At 41.1% G+C, this 20,712-nt stretch overlaps 2 protein-coding genes across 2 annotated transcripts; one reads left to right on the top strand and one right to left on the bottom strand.

Annotated features, from left to right (window-relative positions):
• Positions 1 to 1,143: 1,143 nt before the first annotated feature.
• LOC146472573 (MICOS complex subunit MIC60-like) lies at positions 1,144 to 11,546 on the bottom strand. The gene is made up of 9 exons (XM_085119328.1): positions 11,426 to 11,546; positions 11,179 to 11,255; positions 8,430 to 8,703; positions 7,083 to 7,485; positions 6,346 to 6,626; positions 5,601 to 5,890; positions 4,417 to 4,621; positions 3,410 to 3,531; positions 1,144 to 2,293 (listed from the first exon to the last, which is right to left on the bottom strand). Exons 1-9 carry the CDS (start codon positions 11,498 to 11,500, stop codon positions 1,588 to 1,590), a joined length of 2,433 nt encoding a protein of 810 aa, XP_084975454.1. The 5' UTR covers positions 11,501 to 11,546; the 3' UTR covers positions 1,144 to 1,587.
• Positions 11,547 to 11,623: 77 nt separating this feature from the next.
• LOC146472572 (uncharacterized) lies at positions 11,624 to 19,786 on the top strand. Its single transcript, XM_085119470.1, has 8 exons — positions 11,624 to 12,015; positions 12,120 to 12,171; positions 12,531 to 12,574; positions 13,309 to 13,406; positions 14,118 to 14,206; positions 17,730 to 17,794; positions 18,435 to 18,548; positions 19,471 to 19,786. The coding sequence occupies exons 1-8, from the start codon at positions 11,713 to 11,715 to the stop codon at positions 19,633 to 19,635; spliced, it is 930 nt and encodes a 309-aa protein (XP_084975596.1). The 5' UTR covers positions 11,624 to 11,712; the 3' UTR covers positions 19,636 to 19,786.
• The last annotated feature ends 926 nt before the right edge of the window (positions 19,787 to 20,712 follow it).

Below are 20,712 nucleotides of genomic sequence, written 5' to 3'. Positions count from 1 at the left end.
GATGTTGGACAAGATTTCGGTTTCTACAGGTTCCTGCACGTAAACATTTAAATACAAAAGAACTCTTGCAACAGGCTACATGGGGCAATACCGAAAACGCTCTTTCCCCGTTTGGCGGATTTAACAAGCCCCTTCCGGCTCTACTAATCCCCCTCCTCTCCCATGTTAGTAAACACAAAACAAATACTTCAAACATGAGGCACTCGTCAAAACATAAGTCAGTTTGTCTATAGGGAAACACGCGTGTTCAATGTGCAGAAGAATTATTATCCTAAGGTAAAAATGGCATTGTTTGTGATACAAAACCCATTAGTGCTATGTTTCATTTGGTTGTACGATAAAATTCTGGAAGAGCTAATTTTCGTTAAAACTTTTGATTTAATTAAAATCCGTGGGGCCTGAAAATAAATAATCCTCCGCACCTAAGGAGCTTTTACGATTTTTAGGATACCAGCAAAATCTCCAACCTGCAGTTACAATGATATTAAGAAAGAAAACACATTCAGTTGGCAGACTAACCCGATATTAAGCCAGCGATTTTCGCCGATCGGCGAAAATCGCAATCGCTGCACCGGGCACACCTGGTGATTTTCGCCGATCGCCGCGATCGGCGTATAAAATCGCCGATATCTGGCATGTCAGATATCGGCGATTAAATTCGCCGGCATTCGCCAAGTGTGCTCGTTCCCGCGATTTTCTATGGTCATTGCTGCGAATCGCCAGTAAAGCCAACCCATCAGGTCGGGCGATTTTATCACGACTTTTCAAACTCCCACATCGCCGCGATCGGCGAAAAAATCGCCAAGTGTGTCCGCATCAATCGGTGGCGTAAACAGCTTGCGATTTTCGCTGGCCATCAAATTCGCCGCGATCAGCGTATAAAATCGACAGGTGTGTCGCTCGCTTGAGCCCCGCGTGTTGAAGAAATCCTACGGCACCACTATTCAAGGGAATATTCTTCAGCAGTTATCTTTTAGTCAGATCTACCTGGGTCAGTAAAAAACTGAGATCTGGTTTATTTCTGCAGTACTGTACTGTGATGCAGTTTATTTTTTCAGTATTTTAAAACATCGAATTTGGGATTTTTGTTGAATTTTGTCTTCAAAGGTCTTGGGATTAAAAGGAATCAACATTGTCCGTATGAATAAAAAAATTGCATGTCAACGTTTCAATGGAAAGATTCAGGACTGAAGTAATTTGATCTGTTAATCCGTGAGTTACCATTTATTTCTATAAAAGTTTCAATATATTTAAACCAACTATGGCAACACGCTAAGCTAAGATGTAACTTAAAAACTTTCAATTTCTTCAATATCATTTTTGATGCGATCGCCATGACTTTAAAGCACAGCCGGCAGCCGGAAGCCGGAAGTGAAATGTTCCCTCTGTTGACTGAAAGACTTCTCTTTTGGTGTCCAGCGGCCTGCCATTACAACTGTGATGACCCCAGAATCCTCCGAAAGGAAAAAAAATTCACTTCCGGTTTCCGTCCGAGCTCCAAGGACGTCTGTGTATAAGTTGCCTCTAATGACAACTTGCCAAGACTGTCCCTCAAGAATAGTAAATAGACGAATCACCCTAGATTAACTAATCCGTGCCCGCTGTTCCCAAAACAGCGGCATATGCAGTCAACAAATTGGCAGCCTGCCTCGTTTCCAAAAGCAGCCGAGCTTCAAGCAGCCAATCACGCGCTACCTTTCGGGGCTCGCCGCTTAGCTGATTTACCAATCGCGTTGCTAGCTCCAGATCCCCATGGCGCAGGTAATAATCTGCGCGCGCAAGGAGATCGAAAGTGTCTGCATTTTCAACGTCTATAAGTTCTCCTTCTTTTCTAGGGTCGAACGAATCAAAAATGAAAAAAGACTGAAAATACGACAAGAGATGAGTCCAAGGGGAAGCACCGTTGTCTCCTATCATAGCCACACGGCGACACCATCTTCGCACTTTGTAAAAGCGACGCCTAACACTCTCCTCATTTAGTACCCCTCGCGTCACTGCCTCCTCCGGTAAAGATCTCAAAACCTGGTTCACCAGAGGATCATCAGCTGCGGCCTCGTGGATAGCTGTAAGCTGAGGCAGCAGAGGTGTGAGTTGTTCAGCACCTTTGTCGATAGCTGTGCTCAGTGACTGGCATGCAGCCCACAGCTTTTGAGATTGCCTGTTTTGTTTCTCGATTTCTGCTCGGCCTTCTACCACTGCTTCAACGCCTCGCAAGTGAGCGAGGGCGCCACTGAGTTGCGTCTCAAACGCTGACTTTTCAGCGTTCAACTTTTGTTGCAAGTCTTCCTTGTGTCTGAAAAAGTTGTTGCATTTCTGTTAAGATTTTTCGGAATTGCGGTTTCTACAATAATCAACCGATTAAGCCGCGAAAATGATTTATAAAGGTAATTGAACCGAGTGGAGTGCAATTTGGTCTGAAATCATACGCGTGATTTCAAAATCGAACGCGCGCACAGCGCGAGTTCGATTTGAAATCACAAGTATGACTTCACACCAAAATTGCACGACACGAAGTTCAATTACCACTTTATTACACCTATTTTAAAATCACACAGTTGGCTAGTGCAGGTAAGCCATAAAATATGATTGGTTATTATTATTTCATTTTCATTTTGATGGGATAAAAAAAGAAAGCGATTTAGAGCAAACAAATAGTGCAGTTCGTGAATAAATCTCACTGTTGAGAGTCAATCAGATTGCAAGGATCACTAGAGATTTCAAAATGGGTGTAATAAATCTGATAAAAGCAGGAAGCCTATCCTGCCAGCAAGACAAACTCCTCAAACGAAAATAAAACTAAAATTGAATAGGAATCACTGCTCGATGAATTCGAAAGAGAAACGGCTCACCTGTTTCTCTTCCCCCAAAAACCCACTGTAGAAAGTGACAACGTAGAACACTGATGTAGCAAAGTATAAATTGAAAAAGGTAACTGAACATGTAAGCAGAGAAACGGCTCACCTGTTTCTCTTCCCCCAAAAACCCACTGTAGAAAGTGACAACGTAGAACACTGATGTAGCAAAGTATAAATTGAAAAAGGTAACTGAACATGTAAGCAATATTGCTATCCTTGTATGTTTTCCTACTACTGTAAGTTATGCGTTTTATTCTTACAATCCAATTTCTAACGAGGAACATTTTCCCTCTTCTTTTCCTTTTTTGTTTTTGCTGTTTTCAGTTCTTTGCGTTAGTTTTGTTTTATTCTGTTTTATTTGCCATCGTTTGTTATTTGTCTTGTTTCAATTTGTATTGTTTACTTTGCTCTGCTTTGTTTTGTTTTAATTTCGGAAATGAGCCAAACTGGACACAATAATGTGACTCTAGGACAGTTAAGATGACTTGACAGTTTCTAGGTGGAAACTCTTGAATACGTTAGGCAGACAAATAGTAGTTCGTTCCATTACTAACCTTCCTTCCAGTTCAGCTGCCTGAACACGCAGTACTTCAGCCAGGTGATCACTGTAGGCCGCCGCTTGGCGCCTCAACTGCTGACGGAGGGAAGCCTCGTGTTTTGCTGCTAACCCCGCTTCCTGTCAAGGACAGAAAGAGAAAGCTGCAGATAAACAACTGTAAACAACCCTACTGACTTTCTTGCGGGGTTAACAATAATTATTTGCAAAATCGTCAAAAAGTTGGTCGGTAAAATGTTAGCGATATCCAATGATACCCGTACAAAAACTGAGAAAAACAAAAATTCGAGTATGAACATATATTTTACCGCGAAAAATACACTGTTAATTAAATACACGTACAGTGACCAAATTGGCAAAGGCAAATCTTTTCCTGCAACGTATGAGGTACGATGCCAACTCGCTTGCGTTACGACATTCAAGTGAATAATACAGTAACTTTGTATTTCCTTTCTACGGAAAAATTTCTGCGAAAAAACTGTGAAAAATTTTGACTGATTTATTCGGCCACTAAGTTTAAATAACAATATGATATAGAATGACATTTTATTTCAACATCAAAGACTTTTTTTTTTTACCTAAACAACGTTTGATTGATTTCGCCGGTTCGTAAAACATAGTGTAAATCGCAAACGAGCGGTAAACGGTGGTCAAATGAATATACATGTACACTTCAGGTTACACTAATAACAACCATCGGGTAAAACTAAGTGAATTACTGTGATCAACCAAGTTTGTTTACCCTTTAAGCCCTAACAGTGATCAGCATCAAATTTCTCCTTGTAATATCAATGCTTATTCAACCCCTGAGGTCATGAGAATTAGGGATATTATCACTCAAGGTGAATTTTCTTGAACTTCTCCCCAGTACTTTTAGAAGAAAAGTATGAGGACAAGACAGGAGAATTTGTTCTTTGACATTAGGGGTTAAACTGGTTAAACTCCGCGCTACGGACAGGAAGATAAGAAGCACGAATTCCTAGCTGTCACTTGCCACTTTCTTACCTTCTTCCTCAAGTTTGTTTCAAACTCAGCCGTCATTCTTTCTGCTTCTTGCTTGAGTTTAAGTTCAGTTAGTTTAGCATCCTCTTCGCGCTGCACCTTAAGCGAGTTCTCTAATCTCTTCTGCTCTTCAGCATGGTAACTGGCCAGCTCCTGAGTCAGCTGATCAAGTCTCTTGCGTGCATACGCCAATAGCACTGACTCTGATCTGATAGCAAGAGCAACAGGTGATAGAAAGCTTAATACATGTACACTTAGCATACATGTAGGGTAACAGCCTTAACTCTGCAGTGTATGTTAAAGTGCTAAATTGAACCCATGATTTTCCCAATGAGCGTTAGCCCTAGTAAGGAAATGGGAGACCATACGAGGCAGAGAAAAAATCTTCGACCTCAGCAGTAATCAAACCCACAACCCCCAGATTTAATCATCCATTGTTGAACCAAGTGAGCTACAACGTCAGACGGGCACAAGTCGTGGGTGATTATGGTGGTTATTGCGGCAATGTGAATGTGAAGGGTACAAATAAATGTTGTGCTGCTAGTACTAAGGACACAAATGATGGACAATTTGGATTATGAGAACCAACAACCTATAGACAGAAAGGTTTACCCCTTACCACCATTGCAACATTACACCTAAGTACACTGTACATATAAGCATACACCAAACAAAAAAGACCTACAGCCGCATATAGCTGTAGCCAGTAGGTACGTGTAGGCTTTATATGGTCCGTTTTGTAGTGTATTCAACAGTTCTTCACCTTTTAATACTAAATTACTGGAATGACTTTTTTGTCCGCGGTCTACTTTTTTTAGATTTACCCACATGTACATGTGGGTCAATTGGTCACCAAGAGAGGACTTGCTAGCAATTAATCATACGTATTGTTAAATCCAAGAGAGTGAGAAAGCAATGTGCTGTACGTGTAACTGGGGGAAAAGAAGCTAAATTGATCAAAACAATTAACACAACATGCAAGAGTCAAGTTAAAAGCACAAGTCATTCTCTGGCGAAGCTTATAAATAACAAAAATAAAAATAAATAAAAGCAACATATATGTAACTACAGATAGCCCCCCCTCCCTTCAAGCCTATCAATAACAATTACTTTTACTTGTGCAAACATTTTAGATAAAGTGTTGTGCTCAGGTACTGTGTAGCTACAGTTCTGTAAAGACTCCTCACCTCACTTTTTTCTCTTCATCTCCCTCAGAAGTCTCCCCTGTCAGTGCACCAGGTATAATATCTAGTAGCTCCTTCTTAAACACCTCCTTATTGTCTTGTAAGTCCTTTTGATGTCCGTCAAGCACCGCAGCCTCTGCTTCAGACTGCTGCATGTCTAATGCTGCTTTCTGAACATCATAGCTTACACGAGCTGCCTCTGCTGTTGCAGTGGTTCCTGCATCTTTGGCACCAGCTGCTTCAGCTTCTTTGATGATTGAATGTAACTTTTCTACTTCTTCATTCACCTTTATCTGCAGAAACAAACAAAAAATTAATATATTATGAATGGAAAAGAGAACAGTCTCACAATTCATTTGACCTTGGAAGGGAGACATGAAGACATCAGTTTCTTAAGGAACTGAGGTGCTGCTTCAGTAGGGAAGCTACATGTAAGCACCTGAATATTTAACAATTTGATATCAATCATAGTTGGCTGGAGCGCAAAGAGGTTCAAAACCTGATGTTTCAAGTGCTACCTTTTGCTAAAGCAAATAAATGAACTACTCAGAACATCAACTATTTAATCTCTTTATGGAGGACAATTTACCCAGTCAACCTGACTAATATCAAAATTAGCAGTAGGCATGTTTGAGATCTTTGTCAGAGGCAACCAGTGCTTGTAGAATCAACAAGCATCACTGACTGAGGACAAAATAATACAGGCACAAAAAATCAAAAAGGTTCAAAGAATGATCGTTACATGTACCTGTGCAGCTTTGGCAGTAGCAACACAATCTGTGGCTGTCTTTTGAGAGTTTAACACCACATCACTGAGATCCTTCAGACTTCCTTCCTTTCGTGATTGAGAGAGAGCAGCCTTTAGCTGTTCAACATGTGCCTTTATTGCTGCTGCGGCTTTCTGCTGTGCCTCTACAGCATCTTGACCTATGACCTTCAACTTGCCCATAGCCTGATGGACCATGAGTTCCATGGCAGTCTGATCAACCATGGCTTCAACCTCTTTTTCCGTCAGAGTTGTGTCCACTTCTGCCATGTAAAGTGATAAGAGAATAATTTTATTTGTTAACCAGTTCAAGACTAATAAGTATGCAACCAACCTGAGCCTTGGCTAAGTTTGGCCAGCATAATTTACATGTGTAAATCAAAAACTGGCAATTTTTAACCAGCAGTCTGTAAGATCCTACACAATAAGATCCTAAATAGGATCTTATAGAATCTTATTAGTTTCAACCCTCAACAGTCATATGAACCCTAATAGCAAACACGGACTTCCTCCTTTAACATCATCGCTTCATCAAACAATGTCATAAGAAGAAAGGCAATTATCACCAAAGATACAATGTAAAATGTCTTGATGTTTAAATACATTCTCTCAACTACACACAAAGAACAGTGGGGGAAAATGCACATTGATATCCGGGCTTTAACGGCCAATGAAAATAATTATATTGATGAAATTAAGTCAAATCCATGTTATCATACCTTTGGTTTCATGAATTTCAACATCTTTTCCTTTTTCAGAAACTTCTTCTGATTTTTCTGCCACTTCAGCTGGCTTCAGGGATTCAACTTCCTTCTCGACAGATGCAGCGATATCAAGGTCAACAGAGGATACTCCCACATGATCTAACACTGACACTGCTGCTGTCGGAGACTCTACTTTTCCACCTCCAACCTTTGGTTGTTTTATGGTTGCAGTGTCCTGAGAAGCCTCAGTTTTGATCTCTGTTTGATTAATGCCCTGCCTTGCTTCATTCTCAACTGACTTGGCTATTGCAAGATCCACAGCTGAAATACCTGTTTGATCAACTGACGACAGAGATGCAACTGGCTCTTGATTCCCAACAATGGGTTTAACAGGTTTTCTTAGAGACAAATCATCACCCTAGCAAAACAACAAAACATGAGGTTTATGTTTAAACACCATCATCATCTTCATGACACCTTTGGGTGATATACATAAGACAACTGCTGTTTACATGTACATGTACAGTGTATTTACACTTCACTGCCAAGAAATATTTCTCTTTTTAGTTTTAAAGGGTCTGTCACTTATTTTTACATGAAGCAACACTTCGAAAACCTTAAAGTAACACTGTCACCAACTGAAACCTATAACTAATGGTCAAAACGTTCACTGTCTTAAAGTTACTATGATGGTGCACAGAGAGTAATAAACTGAAATGCGTTTGGCTATGAGTGGATTGCCTGATTGCAAATGGAAATTGGTTCCACAATGATTTACAAGTTACTTTCTTGTATCTTTCATAAAATGAGTAAAAACTGATAGTGGCTAATTTTTTCTTTAGGAATTCACTTGACATTGTTTCCATGGTGGTCTGGCGACATTTTGTGTATGAAAATGGTAATTAAAGAAATTTAACCAATAAGGCAGAATAATCCTTTTGCAAAGCCTGCCCATTAACATGACAGTACATGTACCTTGAAAAATATAGCGATGTTTTGCCAATAAACCATCTGATATTGCCACTCTACACCACAACTCTTACTGTGAGAGCTTAATTCAGGGGAGACATTTAAATGTACATGTAACAGAAGAAAGGGCATTTACATGATTGTGTAAGGGCGTTCACACATCAATTATACATCCTCACTGTAAACACAGTTCATGACGCAATGCCATTTTTTTAAATTAATTTTTATATTTACAGCATATTTTTTTTTTATTTTTGACAGGGGCATCTTGTTATCCGTTATCTGACTGGTGAAAATTTTTTAAAAACATAATTGTGTACAATGTATCCATGATAGAAGACTTTTAACACAAAATGCACTCATTGTAGAAAATATGAAATGTTGTCATCTCACCTTTGGAGTTGAAAGACTAAGGTCCAAAGGCCCACCTGCAGATGGGAGACTTCCAGCATCTCCTTGAAGATTAGCAGATGTCTGTTTGTTTCCAACATTATCTATATATGAATCCAAAGAACTAAGTAGAGGTTCAATAACTGGAAGATTCTCATGTACCAGTCGACGAAACTCTGTACTGTAGTGATAACCTAATGTCAATGCTGCTAGGCTTCCACCACTGACGGCAGCCACTCCTCCTGCTATCTTCCAAGTTGAGGAACCTTTTGTTGCCCTTGTGGGTAAAGGACAAAGAATTTCTTAAAGAAAAATAAGCATTCAATGACTACCTCAAGGAAAGAAGACACACTGTTTCTCACAGACAAGTCCAAAAGTTAACTATTTTCTTTTATTTAGCAGGCACTGAAGGTTCATTTCAAGGCAAGCAAGAGGGATATATTAAACTGGTCCACAGTTTATTTTCCTGTCTATGAGATTGTAAACTTCTTACTACTTGTTTTTGTTACCGGTATACCAAAATACACTTGCGGCAAATAATTCAATTTTGCGGTCAAATCCCACCAAATAAAAGAAAGAGTCTTTGTTTTGATCTTTTTATCAAGTGGTGGATGAAAAAAGAAATAATGAATACTTATGGAAACCAAATTTCAAAGTCGAATGAGAATTGCCCTGATGTAGAATATATAAGAACGCTTTGTACAGTACCGCTCAAAAGTTACCACCTTCTCACGAGACGCGATTCTCATCTCGCGATACGAGATTCTCGTCTCGCGATACGAGATTCTCGTATCGAGAGATGAGACACTCGTCTCGCGAGAGGGTGAAAAAACTGTAAGTACATTTACTTAGGCTTGACTTTTCTCGCGAGAGTTTCGCGAGAATATCAAGTTGAGTGTCGGTGTTGTTGATACGGCAGGACGCCCTTGTCACGCAGCAAGCTGAATTATGGAGTTCGGTCGCAAGCTTATCGATCATGAACCAGGTTGCAAACAAAATCGAGCTTGCTTTGTTAAGCGACTTACCGACTGATCGAGGACTTAATGTGTTTGTATATACACTGTACTTTGTGATTTAGACCTCTACAGAGCGATTCAACGATGTAAGCGAACGACGGCTGCAAAGATAACCGAACTGATCAATCTGTCATTGCGCATTTATTCGGAGGTGGCACGTCGGGTTATCGCAGCTAATAAATTTGCAGAACCTAATAAAGCGTCTTCGTGTAGAAGAGATTGTAAATGCTGTGTATGTTTTTATATCTTTTATTCTCTCAGGGATTTAGAAAAAAAAAACCCCACAAACACATACACTTTATAGGGCTGGTGATGACCAGTTAGACTGTTGCGGCCTCTGTTGTACGTGTGCTAGAGATTATTTGCGTATTACATAGGCGTGAAACAAATATACGAAAACTTACATGTGATTTGCATTTAAAAAACCTATCTGTTACTTTTAAATAATGGGTTGTGGCCAAGGGTTGTGGCTAAAATGTAAGTGTCAATCGAGCGACGACTTTGCGGTTTTTGAAGGTTGAGATGTAAGCGCGGCGCGGTAACCTTTGATATCTTGGCGTTGTCGATATGCAAATTCGGTGCACAATAAACTGAAATCAATTCTGAACTAGAACTACGCATTTTACGCTAGCTCTTCAACAACGTTTCTGTTTTCGATTTTCTTTATACACAACTTTGTTTTTTCTTGGCAAAAAAAGCCTTTGCAACCGCAAAGAAGTTCGATTCAATAGCGGTTTGCAAAGCACGATACATGTACATGTATGCAAATTCGAACCGCAGTGAAATTGAAAAACATTGTAAGTGTCAGGGTTATTATTTCAAAAAACTGTTTAATAGATACAGGCACAGAACTTGACTTTAATAAGGCTGGGATTTTTTATGTAGGAATTGTGTGTGCGGGAAAGTTTCAATTGCAAATTGATATGTCGGCGAGCTCGCTAAAACGAAACCTTCGAAGTGACGGAAGAAATAAATCATCTCTTACACTGTGCGCGAATCGAAACCTTTGAACTGAATGAAGACAAAATTGTCTCGAATCACATAAGCTCTGATAATGCGAACTTACTTGTCCACGGAATCAACCACCGTTGGCACAGGCCGTTTTAAAAACGGCATACAGTGTAAATAAAAGCAACACAAGACAAGTGCGCGAGAAATTCAGTCATTAGTTCTTCTCACGAGAAACTCGGTAATATTCCAAAATTTCGCGAGACGAGACTCTCGTCTCTCGAGACGAGACTCTCGTCTCTCGATACGAGATTCTCGTCTCGCGATACGAGATTCTCATCTCGCGAGAAACGAGACGAGACTGGTAACTTACTTTTGAGCGGTACTGTATTGTCCAGAGTGTCCAGAACTTCAAGGCATTACAAGGGAAATTTAGGATCAATAGTATGCGTGAGAACAAAGTTTTCAAACCAGAAGGTTCAAGGATTGCACATGATTAACTATTTGTATCAGTGTACCCATTACCTGTCCTTCTTCCCACCCCTCCCCCATGGGGCATTTATTTTTGTCAATTCATCCCCACATTCAGGAATTGCAGCACCATTTCATGGCCAATGCATGCTTGAAAGGGAAATAAATATAACATACATTTAAACCGGTACTAATGCTCTCACTCGTAGATTCTGTTGTAAAAGTAGTACGACTTATAACTCATTGATTTATTAAGCTACACATGTAAGATTAATTATAATAAAATTATTTTAATAAGTGAAACTTATGTAACTTACTTCGGGGCAGTTGGTGTTGTTGATTTACATCTTCGTAATTCTGAATGAAATGATCTACTCGTTGAAGATGTTCGTCCCTTAGAAATAACCAAAACAAGAGAACGGAGATTATAAGCTTAATATTAAGCTTATAAGCTAAATATTATAATGCAATGATCGCGCATGCATGCAACTTCAGGCTAAAATTTCTCAACAACTAAGCAAATTCAGACATTCCACTTCCACCTCTTGTATACTGAAAACAAACCTTTGAAGGAGCAGGTCTTGATATCTTTGCAAACGTCTGAAACACCGTTCCCCTTGCGCTTTTGATTCGGAACATGTTCAGAACCCCACGACGAAATCCAAGATGGCGGATAACTTTCTTCTCTCTGTTCCAGGCTTCACCGGCTTCTCACTCAACTAAATTCTGATTGGTTAAAGGGCCACGAGACATTGGCGGGAAAATAAGCGCTAAAGCAGCTCTTGTTTTGGAGTCATCCTCCTGACGATTTGCTGTTCGATTTTGACCCATTTAACCAAGACGAAGCTAAAATGTCAAATCAGAAGAAGATTTCGAGCTTTTTCAACACTGCAGGCACCAAACGACGCGCAGATAACGCTGATGTGAATACCGATTCGCCGCAAAGGAAGTCCTCGAAGACAGAAGATCCTAGCTCGCCTGAATCAATTGCGAGTCGACCCTTGTCAAATCTTTCACCAGAACAGAGAGAGCGTATGGAGGCCAATCGAAAGGCAGCAAAAAAGAGATTACTTGAAAATAAAAGCCCTCAGTTCTTCGGAGATTCGTGGAGAAAAGCCTTAGCATCAGAATTTAGCAAGGAATACTTTGTGAAGGTATGTTTGATCGGCGTACAGTACAAGATTTCATAAACAACGGCAAGTCGAGCGTTTAGCTATAATTGAAAATAAGCTCATAACGTGCTTATTTCTTTCATCAGCTGACCAATTTTGTCAAGGAGGAAAGATCACGCAAGACGGTATATCCTGCAGGTAGGAATACAACGGCAAGCACCCCTCCCCCCTAGGTTAGGTTGGTCTCTGTATCGCTGTGTTATTTTCTTAAACAATAAACTACGTGACACATTGCCCTGGTCTCTTCACCCGGTTGTACATGTATTGTGGTTAAAGTGCTCACAGAATAACCCTGTAATAGACAAACATCACCATCGGAGTGGGGGTGGAGGTAGTAATGCAGTTGGGGCATAGGAGGGGGAGGGGCATAGTAATCCAAGTTGCTTCATAATGATGTGGAAGTTGGGTTCAGCTCAAGCTGAACATGTATGGGCCACTTAAATGCTTATGGTGTGACTTTTCCTTTGTATCTAAATTTCTTTTTTTACCCATCACAGAAAAAGATGTATTCAGCTGGACTCTCCAGTGTGACATACATCAGGTAGGTGGCTGAGGGGAGAGTAGCCTGCAAACAGGTTTCCAAGCGGGGTATAGGGTGAAGAGAAAAATTGGCAAGGGGAGCCAGCCGAGCTCAGTCTGGGGGCGAGAAAGAAAGGTAGGGAGCCTCCCTCCCTTTCCTTCTCGCTCCCTACTTGGGAACCTGTTCGCATACTAAAGGGGAAGTGGATAGGCAACCCTACAGACAAATGTTCATTCAAGAATTGCATGTACATGTAGAAGGTCCCCCTTTTTGCTCTCAAGAATTGAACAAGAGAAATGTGTTTATTTATGTGGTATTAATCTGCTGATTGTTACTTTTTGCATCATTTTAAACCCACTTAGTGGTGTCATCAATGTTTTCCCTTTTATGTGTTTCCATTTTGACACCGGTATAATATTTATTAATAATTTCATGGGGACATACTGGATATGAGATGATAGAACCAATGAGGTGCATAGGACTGAGTTGGATACAGTCATCCCATATCCACATGTGTAGTAAAACCGGTAATTGTTTTATTTAAAACAATCAAGAAATATTGGCACATGTAGATTGTGCTGATTTCATTTTGCAAGAAAGACCACAAAACAATTTAATGGCTGCATTTTTTTTTTTCATCCCTTGGGCAAGCCAATCGAAACTCTGGAATTGCATTATCTAATGAACCAATAACTATAATATACCAGTAAGAAACCTTTTGGAGGCCCATGTAAAGGCCAATTTATTTTTTTAAGATCAAAGTTGTGATCATTGGTCAAGACCCATATCATGGACCAAGACAGGCGCACGGGCTTTGCTTTAGTGTTCCTCCTGGTGTTGCTATACCACCAAGGTAAGTGAAAGGAACTGTTGTTCAGGTACCATACAGAATGTAAGTGACACCTAGCTCCAAGACCTCTCAGCATACTCTGACTTCAAAACTGTTTGGACATTTTCACACAAAATCAAATGTCCAAAAGTTTAACTGTTTGAACAAATGAAGCACTTTAAACATTTGAAAAGTCGAAACTTTTTCACTTGAGGATTTCTGAATTCGCCTTCATCAACATAGACTGTAACATTATGCAAGTAGCCTCATCTTCTCTATCTTTGTCATGTTTTATAAATAAAAGGCAAGCCATTTGAAAATGGGTTGAAATCCCACAAATAAATTTCTATCTAAATCTAATTAGTGATGTAAAGGTACAGATGAGGACAAACTATTAAGGTAAAAACTGGGCCCAAAAAATGTCCAGCAGTCTAGAAATTAACCCTCAAAGTCCATTCTTCTCTGCATAAAAGCAGTAGAATCCAATAGAAAAGTCGACCCAGAACCACAAGAAATGAGAATACTGTCCAGGAATATCGGATCCCCATCCCCTACTTCAACATAAATTAAAACATTTCAAAAATCTCAGTGACCAAAACCAAATGGGGAATTTGTTGTTTCTTTGTTTACTTCACAGTAACAATCCCTGATGATTGCTACACAAAAGTCACTCCTTAGGGATGGCCACCACCATATAAAGTGAACAAGTTAATTTCTTTCTTTCATTTTAATTAGTTTGGTAAATATCTACAAGGAACTGGCAAATGACATTGAAGGTTTTCAAGCACCCAAGCATGGGTACCTCATGGGCTGGGCAAAGCAAGGTAAGTCAAGGCCAAAATAATGGCACCATGTCATTGTTAAATGAATCAGCATTCATTTATGATTCCCGTTTTCTTACTTCAAAATAATAAAGTTTATAGACTGCAGCAATGCTCAAAAAATGCTCAAATTATAGAGTAAAAACACACCAGCAATGACAAGCATGTCCAATACACCCAATCTGAGTCGAATCGTCAGTAAGCGAAGACGATTCGACTCACCGGAAGTCAGGTTGTAAATACATGCTTCGCAAGGCCGCTATCGATCGATTCGTTTGCCGTTGCAGTCGATCCGTCTTACCGGAAGTCGATTCGCTTGCGGGCTATGAGAGAGGGCAGAAAATGTTGACGATTCGACTCAAATCGACCGATTTGTTTGCCCTTCCAGTCGACCCGTCTTACCGGAAGTCGATTCACTTGCGGGCTATGAGAGAGGGCAGAAAATGTTGACGATTCGACTCGAATCGACCGATTCGTTCGCCCTTGCAGTCGACCCGTCTTACCGGAAGTTGATTCGCTTGCAGGCTATGGGAGAGGGCAGAAAATGTTGACGATTCGACTCGATTCGACTCGAATCGATCGATTCCTTTGCCCTTGCAGTCGACCCGTCTTATCGGAAGTCGATTCGCTTGCGGGCTCAAGAAAGGAATTATACATCAACCTTGCTCGTTCTTAAAGCGTTTGCACGAGAAAGAGCGTGTACACGAGAAAGGAAATATACATCAACCTTGCTCATTCTTAGAGCGTTTGCGCGAGAAAGAGCGTGGACACGAGAAAGAAAATATACATCAACCTTGCTCGTTCTTAAAGCGTTTGCGCGAGAAAGAGCGTGTACACGAGAAAGGAAATATACATCAACCTTGCTCGTTCTTAAAGCGTTTGCGCGAGAAAGAGCGTGGACACGAGAAAGAAAATATACATCAACCTTCCTCGTTCTTGAAGCGTTTGCGCGAGAAAGAGCGTGGTCACGAGAAAGGAAATATACATCAAAGCACTTTAGCCGTCTTTTAACTAAGTGTCTAGCGAATCGACTTCCGGTAAGACGGGTCGACTGTAGGGCAAACGAATCGATCGATTCGAGTCGAATTGAGTCGAATCGACGACATTTTCTACCCTCCCTTGAGGCCGGCTTACCGTGTTTTAATTAAGTGTCTAGCAAATCGACTTCCGGTAAGACAGGTCGACTGCAAGGCAAACGAATCGATCGATTCGAGTCTATACGAGTCGAATCGTCGACATTTTCTGTCCTCCCTCATAGCACTTTAGCCGTCTTTTAACTAAGTGTCTAGCGAATCGACTTTCGGTAAGACGGGTCGAAAGTAGGGCAAACGAATCGATCGATTCGAGTCGAATCGAGTCGAATCGCCCACATTTTCTGCCCTCCCTTAGCCGTCTTTTAACTAAGTGTCTTGCGAATCAACTTCCGGTAAGACGGGTCGACTGTAGGGCAAACGAATCGATCGATTCGAGTCGAATCGAGTCGAATCGCCCACATTTTCTGCCCTCCCTCTGATAGCACTTTAGCCGTCTTTTAACTAAGTGTCTTGCGAATCGACTTTCGGTAAGACGGGTCGAAAGTAGGGCAAAGGAATCGATCGATTCGAGTCGAATCGCCCACATTTTCTGCCCTCCCTCTGATAGCACTTTAGCCGTCTTTTAACTAAGTGTCTTGCGAATCAACTTCCGGTAAGACAGGTCGACTGTAGGGCAAACGAATCGATCGATTCGAGTCGATTCGAGTCGAATCGTCCACAATTACTGCCCTTCCTCATAGCACTTTAGCTGTCTTTTAACTAAGTGTCTAGCGAATCGACTTTCGGTAAGACGGGTCGACTGTAGGGCAAACGAATCGATCGATTCGAGTCGAATCGAGTCGAATCGACGACATTTTCTACCCTCCCTTAAGGCCGGCTTACCGTGTTTAAATTAAGTGTCTAGCAAATCGACTTCCGGTAAGACGGGTCGACTGTAGGGCAAACGAATCGATCGATTCGAGTCGAATCGCCCACATTTTCTGCCCTCCCTCTGATAGCACTTTAGCCGTCTTTTAACTAAGTGTCTAGCGAATCGACTTCCGGTAAGACGGGTCGACTGTAGGGCAAAGGAATCGATCGATTCGAGTCGAATCGAGTCGAATCGACGACATTTTCTACCCTCCCTTAAGGCCGGCTTACCGTGTTTAAATTAAGTGTCTAGCAAATCGACTTCCGGTAAGACGGGTCGACTGTAGGGCAAACGAATCGATCGATTTGAGTCTATTCGAGTTGAATCGCCGACATTTTCTGCCCTCCCTCATAGCACTTTAGCCGTCTTTTAACTAAGTGTCTAGCGAATCGACTTCCGGTAAGACGGGTCGACTGTAGGGCAAACGAATCGATCGATTCGAGTCAAATCGAGTCGAATCGCCCACATTTTCTGCCCTCCCTCTGATAGCACTTTAGCCGTCTTTTAACTAAGTGTCTTTCGAATCAACTTCCGGTAAGACGGGTCGACTGTAGGGCAAACGAATCGATCGATTCGAGTCAAATCGAGTCGAGTCGCCCACATTTTCTGCCCTCCCTCTGATAGCACTTTAGCCGTCTTTTAACTAAGTGCCTTGCGAATCAACTTCCGGTAAGACGGGTCGACTGTAGGGCAAACGAATCGATCGATTCGAGTCGATTCGAGTCGAATCGCCCACATTTTCTGCCCTCCCTCTGATAGCACTTTAGCCGTCTTTTAACTAAGTGTCTAGCGAACCGACTTCCGGTAAGACGGGTCGAAAGTAGGGCAAACAAATTGATCGAGTCGAATCGCCCACATTTTCTGCCCTCCCTCTGATAGCACTTTAGCCGTCTTTTAACTAAGTGTCTAGCGAATCGACTTCCGGTAAGACGGGTTGACTGTAGGGCAAACGAATCGATCGATTCGAGTCGATTCGAGTCGAATCGTCCACAATTTCTGCCCTCCCTCATAGCGCCTTAGCCGTCTTTTAACTAAGTGTCTAGCGAATCGACTTCCGGTAAGACGGGTCGAAAATAAGGCAAACGAATCGATCGATTCGAGTCGAATCGTCGACATTTTCTACCCTCCCTCAAGGCCGGCTTACCGTGTTTTAACTAAGTGTCTAGCCAATCGACTTCCGGTTAGACGGCTCGACTGTAGGGCAAACGAATCGATCGACTCGAGTCGAATCGCCACAATCCTAGACGAATCGAGTCAGATTGGGTGTATTGGACAACCCTCAGCAATGAGTAAGGAACTGAAAGACTCCCTGCTTTCCCAAAGTTTACAGAATGGGCTGATTAGCCCCATGCCAAACCCTCAACTTGGAAGGGCTGGTGCTGTCCTTTATGGGGCTCCTCACCCTCCACCAAATTTGGCTGGACCCACCAGGGACACAAGCCCTTGCCTAGTCATAATTGCTGTAGCACTTGGGGTCATCAAGGCTCTCAAGCTTCACTGCCACAACAAGATGCCAGACCCAGAGTGGCAGATTTAGAAGTAAGATCATGGTTAATACATTCATCTTGGTCTTCTTCTACAGGTGTTCTGTTGTTAAACGCTTGCCTCACAGTTGTGGCTTCACAAGCAAATTCCCATAAAGATAAGGTGAGATTGAAACCAAGACGGACTTCGTAATGCATGTACTTTTCTTCATAATGGTAGAAATTATGTCTGAGATTGACAGGGGATTGTTTTAGTGACAGAAAGCTGGCAATTCTTCTGTGCGGGCTCTAGTGTTCTACATGTAATATCTGTGGATTGTAGCCAGATTTACCCTTTGTATCATTCCAGTAAAAGCAGATTGTCTACATGTGACACTCAACAATACAAGATTCCACTACTGTCTCATTTGATTTACCTTGTCAACATCCTTTTAAGCAAGCACCAGTAACCCTGTGGATACAAAGCAGTTAAATCTGCGATACACTGTGAATTCAGTAATGGGGTAACTGTACAGTTGTAACACCAGAGAAGGGTAGCCCATAGTACTTTTGTAGAGATGTGTGCACACATGAGATACAGCCTTAAAACGTGTACCTAATTTCAAAGCAATTTTAAAGCAAAGCATTTGTCGTTCATTTCTGATCAAAAGTGTTCAAAGACTGTCCTGCATCAGCCATCAAGACTGACTTTTAAAATTAGTCACCTATGAGGAAAATCATTGCCATAATTATTGCAAGAACTTAATTGTCACTTATCACACTGTGCTTGAAATAGTAGTTCTAGCTGTGTAATTTCTTTTTAGGGATGGGAAAAGTTTACTGATGCTGTAATAAGGTGGATTAATTCCAGTCTCAGTGGTGTTGTTTTCCTACTCTGGGGCGCATATGCTCAGAAGAAGGGCAGCTTTATTGACAAGGTACTAGAGTGCTTTTACTGCAACATCAGCCTAGTCCCTGGGCATTCTCTCATCTCATTGTCTGTGTAAAGTCTGAAACAGGTTTTCTCAGTGTTATTCTGCAGTGATATCACCATGCAAAGGTAGTATCCAGGCCTAAATGAGCTGGAAACAGATATGGGACTAGGCTGCTGCAATATATCACCAATGTACATGTGTGGTAACTCTATCTCTCCTAGAAACAGACCGTGAGCTATGCACATATACCGGTATTGTGATTCTAACTTTTTAGTCTACACATGCAAGTAAAAAGGGGCCTGAAATGTGACAAAGTGTTTCTATCTTGAATGAAATCATCAAGTGCAAGGATAATTTATCAAGCAGAGTTCTTTCCCTTCATACTATTATGCCATAGAAAGTGATTCTTCTCACTAAATAGGTCTGTGAATAAAAACTAATACTGAAGTGTGGTGTTCTTAAGACAGTGGAACTATGTATTGTAGTAAGGAACACGAGGGAAGGAGGAATAAGAAACAAAAGAGAGGGGTGCAGGACCTTGGCAAAATAACATTTGTGACAGAGAATTGAGAGGAATAATTATAAAATTTTACAATGTTGTAAATTTTGCAACAGAAAAAAAGTGCAGAGGTGGGAGTAGCCAAGAGAGGGGTAGGAATGGAGAGTAAAATGGTCTTGGAAATGGGATGTTCATTCCACCCCACCCCTTTGATAACTTTCACTTCAAGCCTAGAATTTTTTTTTATTTTTTCCTTTCGTTTGCTAAAAATGGCCGTATTCCTCCTGCACATTATGGCCAAATTTGCACAGAGCCACAGTAATAAAACTTTAACTGACTTGTTTGGTCTGTTTAATGAGGTAACAACCTTACCACCCAGTTAGTCCACAAACTTCTCAATAACAATCATTTTATAATGCTCTGCAGAAGAAGCACTGTGTCTTGAAAGCTGTTCATCCTTCACCTCTGTCCGCTCACCGAGGTTTCTTGGGCTGCAAACACTTCTCTCAAGCTAATGAGTATTTGAAGAAAGTTGGGAAGAAACCTGTGAATTGGTGTACTCTTCCTATTGACGAAAACGCGGCTTTGTGAACACGAGAAGAGGAGTCAAGATTTCTTGCCTGTATTCATATTTCCTATAACTATAGAAAGTCAGTTAAAGACCTACGATAAAAGTGATAGTTAGAGTCAGATGAAACTAAAGTATCGGTATAACACTCGCTCCAAAACAGCATTACCCTTCAAACAACAACAAAAAAATACACCCCCTCTTCCCTACCCTAAAAATTCAAACCAATGGTACACTGTCTGGAGAGAAAATGTTCTGATCCCTATTCCTCAATTGTATGGCCTTGTCCGAAAAAGAAAAAAACGTTTTTATCGCCTTGGACTCAGTTAAGGATTGTTCTTTTGGTAAGCCTTCAGATTTATCATGAATTTGGTTCAGAATTTGGTAGCCAGAAAAGTAATAAATGTTCACACAGCTTGTCAGTGCTAGTTAAAATTCTTATGAATTTTTAAGTTTTCTTAGAGATTGGTAGCCTTCCCATGCCTTAAACCACTTGATCCACATATGTTCTCATTCGAGGGGCATAGTGCTTTGTTTTATTAAAACAAGAGATAGCGATTTGTGATACCATTAGTTTCATCCAATAGTGAGCACTTGGTGCAAAAAAAAATGACTAAGTAGGTAAAACCGCGACGTGATTGACCACTGAACGTTTTTGTGGCTTAATGTGCCTGGCAAAGGTTTGGTTTTGGAATTGCCTATCACAAATGATCTGGGTTTTCAGGAAATAAGCAGTCTGCTGGAAACGAGTTTGCAAGCCAAAACCGGCGAATAATCCTTGACATGGCAGAGTACGGTTTCACTAAACCTTCAAAACAAAGCAAGCTCCTTCGTTCACCTACAATATATGTATGGTTGCCATCGTACCTTCAAGGTTTTCTCAAACGTTTGATGGCCAGTGACGTCAGGCAGTTCCTTTATTCTTAGAAAATGCACTCGTTAGATTTTTTTATAAATTGATCAGGTTATGTGCCACTTAAATGTTTCAATGTTTCGCCTCACGCTGTAAGCCCCAATGCAACCAGCAGTAGACACGAGGCGATAATAGCAATCTAACTACTGTAATAACACTTAACCAAAATTCTTACGCCTAAGAAGCA

Source organism: Pavona decussata, unplaced genomic scaffold (genome assembly GCF_977016875.1).
Source record: "Pavona decussata unplaced genomic scaffold, jaPavDecu1.1 SCAFFOLD_98, whole genome shotgun sequence".
NCBI lineage: Eukaryota > Metazoa > Cnidaria > Anthozoa > Scleractinia > Agariciidae > Pavona > Pavona decussata.
The sequence above is the reverse complement of the archived record's forward strand: the minus strand, read 5'-3'. Positions and strand labels throughout refer to the sequence as shown.